Genomic DNA, 11,122 nt, shown 5'->3' with positions numbered 1-11,122 from the left:
GAGATGAGATGCAGGAGATGATGCAGGAGATGAGATGCAGGAGATGATGCAGGAGATAAGATGCAGGAGATGATGCAGGAGATGAGATGCAGGAGATGAGATGCAGGAGATGAGATGCAGGAGATGATGCAGGAGATGAGATACAGGAGATGATGCAGGAGATGATGCAGGAGATAATGCAGGAGATGAGATACAGGAGATGATGCAGGAGATGATGCAGGAGATGCAGGAGATGCAGTAGATGCCTCCTGCCCATCCTGTTCTGCCCAGGGTTCACCCCCAGCCCCAGGGGTTCAGCCACAGCAGAGATTTCGGGGCGCTGCTTTGGGCTCACACTGAGCAAGCAGTGCAATCACTGCTGCTGCAGGCAGTGGCTGCAGCCCTGCAACTGTGTCTGCTGCTCTTTACAGCACAAAGGCAGCGTGGACACGGCTGCTGCTGCTGCTACAAATGAACAGAGACACGCAGAACACGCTGGATGGAGCCTACTGGGCTCGGAGGAGCTGCTGGTCCTGCCAGGGCAGGGGGATGAGGCAGATTGAATCAGGAGTTAATCAGTTTCGATCCAGCCACTCTGCTGCTAATCAAATGATGCTGCTCAGCTCAGCGCTGCTTTGGAGCGTGTCTGCTCTCGGTGCCAATGGCACCTTGATGAACACACAAACTAAACCCACGTTTTTGGTGAAGGCAGGCCCCAGAAGGCCTAAGCCATGCAGAAATCTTCACTGTAGATTGGTACAGCCAAACACTTCTCATCCTCTTTGTGAGGACTGTAGCGTTAGTTTGTTTGTTGTTACAAGGGCTCAGAAGTAGGACAGAAGGATGTAAGGAAAACAACAGTCTGCTGACTACTGTGTCAAATTTTATTTGTGAGGAACACAAGCATGTGAGAACTGCCCAGGTTGATGATTTGTGGCTGGGAGCTGTGGAGCTCTGAACGCGCTGCTTGTGCCACTTTCTGTAGAAGGAGTTAAGGCCTCGCATCAGCAGCTCACAACTTCCTCTAAACTTCTAAAATAACTTTAGAAAAAGTATTTAAAACAACAGTGTGTTTGCTGGGAACATATTACTTACTCAGGGAATTTTCTTAGTTTTCTTTTTCTTTCTCAATGTAATTTTTGCTTTGTAGCTGCCTGAAAATCATGGTACAAAATCATTTACTCCTTCTGCAGTACATTCCAGTTGACTTCAAAGGACTGCTGCCATAAGAAGGAAAGTGCTTGGTTTTGGTTTATTGATACAAAAGAGGAACATGATATAAATAATTTAGATGACTTGTCTTTGCCAAAGCTGAAAGTTCCCAATTCGTGTCAGGGTTCCCGTGGGCTCTGGCTGCTGTACAGGCTGGGTTTTGTACAGCCCGGGTTCAGCAGAAACACTCGTGTTAAAGGTGGGGGCTGCAAATTCTCTTTCTTTTCAACAATTTACAGAGCAGGTAACTGCATTTCAGATTGCTTGGCCACTTAGTGCCAAATGGCCTAAATGGAGGAAAAACCCAAACTCCCACTTGTTCATACAGTACTCTGCTACACAGACTCTTTACTCTCCATGATTTTAAAGAACTTTAGAGGCTGCTGGAAAACATGAGCTCATTGTTACCTAGAGCTGCATCAGGAGGGGAAGAGGAGAGGCAGCACTGACCTCTTCCACCTGGTGACAGTGACAGGAGCCGAGGGAATGGCCCGGAGCTGGGCCAGGGCAGGTTTGGGGTATCAGGAAAAGGTTTTTCCCTCAGAGGGTGTTTTGGGAACAGCTCCCCAGGGCAGCGGGCACAGCCCCAGCCTGCCAGCGCTCCCGGGCACAGCGTGGGACTCTGGGGATGGCTGGGGATGGTGCTGTGCAGGGCCAGCAGTCAGGCTTGGTGGTCCTGGGGGTCCCTTCCAACTCGCGATATCCTGTGAAATATATTTAACTACTTATAGACAATATCTGAATAAATAGGTACATTCAAAATATTTGACTTGTGGGTGTAACGCAGGACTTGAAACGAGCAGTGCAAGCAGCCCCGGTGCCTTTTGACCCGCAGGGCGGGTGGAGGGAAGGGGCGGCCGCGCAGGACGAGCTTCCCCACACCACATGAGCCGCCTGACCCCGGGCACACCTCCTTCGTGCATCCTCCTTCGTGCATCCTCCTTCGTCGCTCCCTTCCCTCCCCTACTCCCTTCCCCGCTCTCTCGCTCCCTTTCTCCCATCCCGGGGGAATCCATGGGCGGCTCCCCCGGTGCGGCGCGGCCGCTGCAAACTACAGCTCCCATGGTGCCCCGCGCGAGGCGGGCGCGGCCACCTCCCCTCAACGGCGGGGGGAGGGGACGACGCGCGGCCCGGGCTCGGGCGGGGCGTGGCCGGCGGAGCGGCCCCTCCTCCCCCCGCGGACCGTGTGTCGGTTGGGGCTCCCGCCGTCGCCATTTAGCGCCGAGGCGTCGCCGGGCGGCCGCGCTCGGTCCTGCCCGCCGGGCGCCACCCGGACTCAGCTCGGCGGCGGCCCCGGGGAGCGGCGGCCCCGGGGAGCGGCGGCTGTGGGCCGCGGGCAGCAGGAGCAGTAGCAGGAGAAGAAGAGGGAGGAGGAGGAGGAGGGTTTCCGGCTCCGCGCGAGGCGGCCGCGGCTGTTGGAGAGAGCGCGGCCCGGCCGCGCGGGCGGTGGCTGCGCCTGCCGGGCGGTGGAGAGGCCGCGGCCGCCATGGGCGCCCCGGTGAGGCGGGGCTGAGCCCCCGGGACCCCTTTCCCTGCCCTGGGCCTGCCCGGGCCTCTGCCGCTCGGAGCGAGTGACTGAGCGCGGCGGCTTTCTTGGCGTGCGGGCCTGCGCCCCGCTCCCTCCTCGCGTCCCGGCCCCTTTCCCTCCCCTCCCCGCACCCGGGCCGGCCCCGCTCGCTCTCCATCGCCGGCAGTAACTGCGGCCGGCGAGGCACCGGCGTCTCCCCGCTCGGGGGCCTCCCCGGTGCTCGGGCTTTCCCTTCCCTCGCCGTCCCCCACTCCGACCCGGCGCCCCGCGTCCGCTCCCGGTGCTCCATGTCGGCCCCGCTGCCCGGCTCCCCGCTGCAGGATGGATGCAGACGCTGACCGGGGATCCACCCCGCCGGCCCAACCTCCCAGCTCCGCCGCGAGGAGCCCTTGGGACCCTCCTCTGTTGCAGCTGCAACGGCAGCCGCGGCCGGGCGCGCTCCCCGCTCAGTGACCGGCCCTTCTCTCGCCTCCCGCCGCCGCCTCGCCGCAGCCGCGCTCCCCCGGGGCACCATGTCGGGGGGCACCACCGGCAGCGGCCCCCCGAGCCCCCGCTTCCTGGTGCCGCCGCCGCCGCCGCCCAAGAACGGCTCCAGCTCGGACAGCTCCGTCGGAGACAGGCTGGGAGCCGCCGAGCACGGAGCCTCCGGCGCCGGTGGAGCGGGCGGCGGGCCGGGGAACGGAGGCCGCAGCGAGGAGTACCGGCGCCGCCGCCACACCATGGACAAGGACAGCCGAGGGGCGGCAGCCACCGAGCACCGCTTCTTCCGCCGGAGCGTGATCTGCGACTCCAACGCCACGGCCTTGGAGCTGCCCAGCTTGCAGCCCGCAGCGCCCTCGGCCCCTGTCTCGGGAGGCAGCGCGGCTCCCTCGGTGTTCCCTCCCGAGGGGGCCGGCCGGGCCCCCTACGCCCCTGCGGCCGCCACCGAGGCCGACTCGCGGCCGCCGCCGCCCGCCCCGCTCCCCCTGGAAGGACAGGCTGCTGAGGAGCCCCCGGCCGCCAAGGATGCCGCCCCGCTGCTGCCCAAGGAGGAGGAGGAGGGGGATGAGGCAACTGCGCTACCCCCTACCAGCGCCGCCGGCAGCCTGTCTGCTGCCAGCCGGGAATTTGAGGAGAGGAGGACGCAGCAGGAAGACATCGAAGAGCTTGAGACCAAGGCGGTGGGCATCTCTCCGGATGGCCGCTTCCTGAAGTTTGACATCGAGATTGGAAGAGGCTCTTTCAAAACTGTGTATAAAGGACTGGATACTGAAACCACTGTGGAAGTTGCCTGGTGCGAGCTACAGGTAAAATAAGTAAAAAAATGTGAATTATCACAGCGCAGTCACTCTCCCAGGTGCTAGTCATTGTGCTCGAAGGGGGTAAAACCCATCAGCTCGAGGTCTACTTAATTCGGAAGGAACTGCAGACCTTACCTGAGGCAGTCCTTTGGAAGAAAGCTGCATCCTTTCCAGAGAGTCAGTTTGCCTTTTAATTATTTTAATTACTGCGCTCTCTGAAGCGTCTTTTAGCTTTATCATCACAAAACGTGCTACAGTTCTGTTTCGTATAGCGTCTTGCATTTTATGCCTCCAAAAGGTAGCTTGGAGGATTGTAAAATCACTTGTGTGCAGCTTCAAGGGAGGGTGAGGGAAGACTTGTAAGTGAATGTTGACTTGACTTTAACTACCCTTAATTTTTCAGAATTTTTTTTAGGTGCTTTTCTTAGGAAAAAATGTGAAAACGACAATTTCACGGACATTTCATAGGTAGTGGCAGATATGGGATAGATAACTGTAGAATACACACAAGTCGTGTAGTGTATCACACCGTTTAGTTTTGCAAAGCTGTATTTTTTATTCCAACTCCCAGGGTTCATACTTGTTAACAGGGACAAGGAAAGAAAGAAACGATCTTCTTTCTGAAGCTTTAGAAAACGCCCTCAAGTTTAGCCTTTCTAGATGACTGGAGGATTAAACTGGGCTAAGAGGCTGCTCTTTGATCGAGTTTCTAGACCGGGTAGAGTCAGAGCTGTGTAGGAGCCCAGTCTGAGGATGGCAAGAACACCCTTAGTGTTCCCTGCGAGTCAGAGCTTGTGTAACAGACGCAGGTTGCTGTGCAACAACCTGAAAAGAAGTGGGAAGAGCTTGGAGTACCAGGAACAAATACCTGGTGTGCTGGTTTGTTTTCAGAGCCTCAGAGTTAAGGTAAAAGGTTTGGTGTTTGTTTTTTAGTGTTGGGTTTTGGTGCAGTTTGTAGAAGGGCTCATGTAGTACATCTTTATTATTGTTTGTGTTCCCATCCAATTTAGGGCAGACAAAAGAGCGCTGGGTGAAAATCCCAAAACTCTTTGTAGGGTTTTTAAGCAGTCAATGGCTCACTCACAAATGATTGATTGCAGTAACTGCATCAGAACTTTCTCAAAAGCACTTATATATCTGTTCCAGTCAAGCTGAGGGAATTTATTAAAAGATTTCTTAATTTATATTCATGTTTGCTTTTGGATGGTTGCTCAAGCATTCTGCCAGTATCTTGGTTCGTTATGTTATTGCCGTTATTCTGTGCTTGCTAACTGTGGAAGAAAGCTTCCACTTTTCTTTGTGACCCTTCTGCATGCCCTGCTCATCCTAGCTAGCTGCATACTTGCTGTGGTGGTCTGTTTCAGCATTGATTTTAAATTAAAAGTGAAATGATCAAGTGTTGGGCTCTGCTGAAGCTTTACTCGTGCAATTTGAACTGTGAGGAGATTAATAACCCGTCAAAATTATACGACTTTTATTTGAAATTTTAATCTTTTCAATTTTCGAGCTCTGTGACTTTAATCTCTTGTGTTTTAATCTTTACACTTACTGATCAGAAGCTAACCTCAGCTTGGCATCAGTTGCTTTTCACTAATGTTGCCTCTTGAAGTGTCTTAATCTTCATCAGTACCATGTGGACAAACCATCTGAAGAATCACTACCTTTGAAGGAATTTAATGAAGAATTTTTAAAGGGCATGTTGCTGGCCCTTCACTTGATTGGTGAATTTAATGAGTAGTATTGCAATAGACAAGTTGCAAAAAGCATGAATGGAAATGTTTGCAAGGGGGAAATGCTTGATGTATTGCTCAGAGGGGAACTGCATTGCAGGAGTGCCTTGTGGGTTAAGTTCAGCCTGATTCCAAAGGCTGTGTTCTTCCTCTCAGGAGACAATACAAAGTGACAAGTTTAAGACGGGGAATGTTCATTTTATAGCTTTTAAAAGTATTTGCAGAAGGAGCTAGACTCTACAGCTGGTAGAATATTTTAAATCCTGTTTTATTGTTTGTGACTAGGAAGAGAAGGAGGAACTTGGTATTTATTGGGATGGGGTATATCCCCTAATATAGGAAAATGTAATTGTTGATGGGTTGGTATTTGTTACGCATGACTTGTATCAAAATGAAATCTGCATTCACAAAGATGAACTGAAACTTAGATGTTACTGGTTTTTTAGGATGCCATGGCTTGAGGACTGGTGAACCTTCAAAGCATAATTACTTTTTTAGGGAAACATGAATGATTTTTTTTTTCCATGCTGTGTTACAGTAACCATAACTAACTGATGGTTGCTTTTAATTATCTTGAAATAATGTTCCTCAACAATAGCAGTTTTTCTCTATATTCCTGCGTAGGCATCTGAGGTGTCCCACCTCCCCAGAGTCTTCTAAATAGCACTGGTGAAGATTTTGTGTTGGTGTCTGGCAGAATGACTTTTAAATTCTGAATAATGCAACTATGCTTGGTTGTTTTATTTTTTTTGTATGTTCTCTGTAGCAATGAAGATCAAAACCTGAGACTATGACTATGCTTCCTTTCAAAGGAAGTTTAGATGCTGTTTATGAAATATGAAATGCAGCTTGTGTTCCCAAGTTAGTGAAACTGTGGAGGATATTGCTCATGTCCTCAAGCTCGTGAATGGCCTTGTAATTGAACAGTCCCTTCTGCTTGATAAATTGAACTGTGGATGAAGTAGAAGGGGGAAGAGCTGAAGTTGACTGGGTGGCCTACTGGTGTTCTTAGTATCTCCAGCAAGCCAAGGTCCTGGCCAAGACTTCATTTTTTCTGGATCTATGGAAGATGAATCAATTTTGTTGAATTGAGGTCACAGAGGTGTGACTGATGGACTATCCTAGTTCACCTTGTGACCTGTCCATATGAAGCAAATTGTAGCTGAACTTATTTTAAAATATTGTGTGCAGGTGTTTAAATGTGAAATACCTGCCTTGCTGTGAAGAGCTCAGCAGCTATTGCTTAGTGCCTGTGCTTCAGTTGCTGCAAGGAAATTGTTAGTGTAGTGTTGGCCTTCAAATGCTTTTATTCCCTTTGTATGTATTCATCTCAGCTCTAGTTATTCTGAGTCAAGTGTGCCTCCTACTGTTGTCATTAGCACATCTCATAAATTGACTAAAATAGTAGTTAGGGTTACTAATTAAAGGGTTTTTAAGTAGGTGGACATTGACAAAAGTGTTCTTTGTCAGTTATGTTTGAGCAGTGAGTTTGTCACCTCTGTCCAGTTCAGGTGACATTGTGGCTAAGATGTGATGCCTTCCCCTGGTGCTCTGAGTTTGCAAAGTAATACTCATGTGCCAGAAGCAGCAAGTCACACAGTTGGCTGCAAAAGCCAAATCTGAGTGCTGTTGTGTCATCCCTCTGAGCCCCTGTGTGAGTGGTTTTAAATCAAGACTGTAATTTAACTGCTGATTTACAGAGCAGTACAGATGGGTGCAGTCACTTGCTGGACTGCAAAATCTTCTGTCTAGAGTTATTATTCTGGGTTATTCAAATTAGTAACTTTTCAAATAGGAATGTGCTTGATGATGTGGAGGTAATTGGGGCTCTTGAACTGTGTATTTGTCAGGCATCTGAAGACCTCCCTCTTTTATCTGGGCTCTGGTCTATCTTAAAGAAGCACCATCTATGAACTGGTACTGTGAAGGTGTTTGCAGTGGTTGAAAACATGTTGTGGTGTGAGCTGTGTCCTTCCTGTCCCTCGTGTTCTCTGACTGAAGGGTGGCTGGGCAGTCAGCACCTGGTTCATGAGTGCACCTTCTTGCTGATACATGGCTTTGCCATTCCTGCTCTGGCTTCAGTGTGGTGTCAGGTTATTCTGCTTAACACGTGAGCTGCTCAAGGACCGAGAAGGAACCAGGGGGCTCCCCCTGACCAGCACAGTCTCCAGGGGTAAGAAAAGAGTTGGACAGGTGAAGGTGGTCCATGGAGTTTGTTGTACTCATTAGTGCTTTGAGGGAGAGCTTGACTGTGAATTTGGTTACCTTCAGTTAGAAATCATTGAGTAATAAATTGGTGCAGTTCTCTAGCAGATGTCTAACTACAAACCAAGTGTAATGTACAAACACTTCAGCTTACAAATGGATTTTTCTTACATAGGAAATAGCAATGAAAAATCAGCTGGGACCAAGCATAATGGCAGAACTGGATGTGAACCATGAGATTCTATAGTGCACTCTGGTGAAAATGATAATGCAGCTGACACTTTGTAGCAGGAAACAGCGAGGCACTAAATAATATTTCCATCTGTCAGAATTTTTCTGAGTCTAACAATGTTAACTTGAAACTCACAGTGCAGGAAGTAGCTTGGATGTGATGTATAGCTTTGCTTTTAGTGACACTTCAGATTTAACGATGCCTTTATCTCGTAGTCTTAAAGCTATATTTAATGGTGATTTTTAGGTCAGCAGACAACAATGGAATGCAGTTTCTGTACTCTGGAGTATAGACTCAACTGCAGACTTACATGATAAATATCAGCTTGCTGAAGTCAATGTATAATTCTTAAAATTCTCCATTCTTTCTGGACTGGCAGAGCTGAGAATGTTTCAGAAGTTGCGCATTCGAGTCTGACAACCAAAAAAGGTCTTGTATCACATAACTGTGGCATCCTGTAGTCTTTTTTTTTTTTTTTTCCCTTTTTAAAAAGCTGGTTGCATATTGCTCGCTAGCTGTCCTGACTGCAAAGATGCACAATCATGTAGCTACATTAAAGCAAAATGGAAAACCAGATCTAGACCTTTCTGCAGTGAGAGGAAGCTCAGGAGTGTGAACCTGGAATTCATCTGTCAAGCACTGTTGGAAAACAATTACATTCTGTTAGCTCTGGAGAAATAGTCAATATCCTGGAACAAATACACATTCTTTGAAAGCTCTGACTGTGGTTTAATTCTGATTATTTAAAAACACATTTTCTGAAACTTTAACTGGAGGATCAAGGCCAAGTCTAATGCAGCATGCTGACTCCCATGCCTACCCTGTAGCTCCCATCAGTGTTTATAATGCTTTACTAGTTTGTGAGAGTAATGGCTTCAGCAGCAGTGTGTCTCCTGTTTGGGACTGCTTTGGGCCAGCTGCATCATTGTCAGAAATGTAGATTAATCAAGGTATGTGACAATCTGTCAACATCATGCTGTCCTTATTATATCTCCTGTTTTCAGCTCTGAAAACTGCAAAATACTGAAAGTAAAAGCTGTAAAGCTGTAAGTGTACAACGGGCTTATGGCACTTTCAGGATGCTGGATTTCCAAGTGTGTGTGTGCAGGGAACTTGAAATTTTGTGCAGTAAAGTCTAAATTTTTGCTGGCTTTCTATGTCATAGGGCAGAACAAATTACTGGTACTTACTGCCTTCAGATGTCTGATGTGAAAGCTTCTCCTTTAGCTAAAGATGAAAACCCAGCCATATTCTTGAGTGTTTGTGCTGTAATTGATACAATTGACAACTTGATAAATGACATGGGAAAGGAGCCAGACTAATTACCTGCAGAAGTATAAACAGTGGTCAGGCTCCCTCAGACTCCACAAAGGTGACCCTGAAAGAGAGAAGGGAGCTTTTGAAGTACATTCTGGAGCTGCAGCTGTTAGGAGACCTCTAGTTAGGAAAATAATCTTACCTCAAAGGGATATCACTTTTGGAGATGGCTGTGGTTCAATTTGTAACCGGCTGCTTGTGAGGCAATAAATATAATCGGTTAAGTACGTTCTGAAAATGCAGCATTTCTGATGGAAATAAACAGGCTCTTATTTGTCAGTTTTGTGTGGGTTTGAGAGGTGCAGAATTAAATCTCTTAAATGAGATTTGTTTTGGGCTGTTGTGGTTTAAAACACTTAACTTCATAACAAAACTTTAGAGGGCTGAGGAAAAGTACCAGGTCTGTAGTCTTACTTTGTAAGGGAAAAAAACCCCACCTGATAAAAGCTCCCTGGAGACATCCTGTATAGAGAGTCCTTTGAGAGCAGAGTAATAAATAAAACAAGCAGTAATAGATCTGTGGTAGTCTCCATGGATGCAGTGCACGGTACAGTGCCGTTTTCAATCCCTTTTGGTTAGCAACATCCCTCTGGGCCACATGTTCTTTTTGTTATTTTGTCTTTGTTGGCTTTGTTTCATGCAGCAGCTTGTTAAACATCCCAGCTCTGACTGACACCCAGGTTCTCTGTGCTGCATGTGACAAAGCTGGTGCCAAGCAGTGGCAGTCTTGCTGCTTCCTGTCATGCATTTCCTGTAAGGATTATCAGCCTTTTCTTGAGATTACTATTTGGTTCTTTCAAATTGTGGTTGAGTTGAAATAAAAGTTAAGTGTTTTCCTGTTTGGTTTGTCAGTCTACATAATGGATGTAACATTTAAGTTATAAGAAAGGTAATAAATATCGTGTAAATTTGCAGTGCTCCTGCAGCTTGGCATAGGGCTTTCTCTTGATTTAGCATGTGTTTGTGGGTTTGGTTGTTGGTGGTGCTAATTTTTAATAGCAGATGGTAGGAAGTTACTGGTTTTGACTCTTAAAACTTTAAATAATGATACTGTGGTTTTAACTAGATCATGATGTGTGTACACCACACTTGGAGAAATGCTCTTCCAGTACACTTGGAACAGTTTGTATTCTAAACAGCAGGATTTGTCATGTTGAAAATTGATTTCTTGGAGTAGTTGAAGGCTTTTATCTAACATGAACCATCTGCATATCTTTTAAAATCTGTTATTTAAATTCTTGTCCAAGTGAACAAGACTCAGTTTTTATCCTGGCTTTTTGTGGAAGCAGCTTACATTCCGGACTGTCTTGTAGGTCCTTTTGAGAATCATTGAACCTTAAACAGCTTTAGAATGCTTTTGGTCAAGATACTACAGATATCCTTGTTTCTACTCAATTTCCAGCTTCCTCAGTATATTTACAAATTGGCACACCAACACTTGTCAATGTATGGTTCTGGTTGCTCTCATTCCCTTTGTGAGAGCTGGGGGAAGCAGAGAGGTGATGAGGATTGAATTTGTGCCTCACTTGAGGTCATGTTTGAGAGAGGGAGCTGTGCATCCTGCGTTGTCTTGTGGGTACATCCTGCACAGCACCCCTTAACTCTGTGCCACAGATGATAAACTCTGTGTTAATGATGT

The 11,122-nt window shown here is 48.0% G+C and overlaps 1 protein-coding gene across 11 annotated transcripts in view; it reads left to right on the top strand.

The window, feature by feature from the left end:
- The first annotated feature begins 2,630 nt into the window (after positions 1-2,630).
- WNK1 (WNK lysine deficient protein kinase 1) overlaps positions 2,631-11,122 on the top strand; it is a 97,766-nt gene continuing 89,274 nt past the window's right edge. For 3 of the 11 annotated variants that reach the window (XM_015627449.2, XM_015627446.2, XM_015627445.3), the window contains exon 1: positions 2,631-4,005. In XM_015627449.2, coding sequence (XP_015482935.1) covers positions 3,232-4,005 — 774 coding nt within the window. In that variant the 5' untranslated portion in view covers positions 2,631-3,231. The remainder of the gene's footprint in view (positions 4,006-11,122) is intronic. The other 8 variants (XM_015627448.2, XM_015627447.2, XM_019006656.2 and 5 more) reach the window with 5 other exon arrangements.

Source organism: Parus major, chromosome 1A (genome assembly GCF_001522545.3).
Source record: "Parus major isolate Abel chromosome 1A, Parus_major1.1, whole genome shotgun sequence".
Taxonomy (NCBI): Eukaryota; Metazoa; Chordata; class Aves; order Passeriformes; family Paridae; genus Parus; species Parus major.
This window is presented reverse-complemented; position numbering and strand designations above follow the sequence as displayed.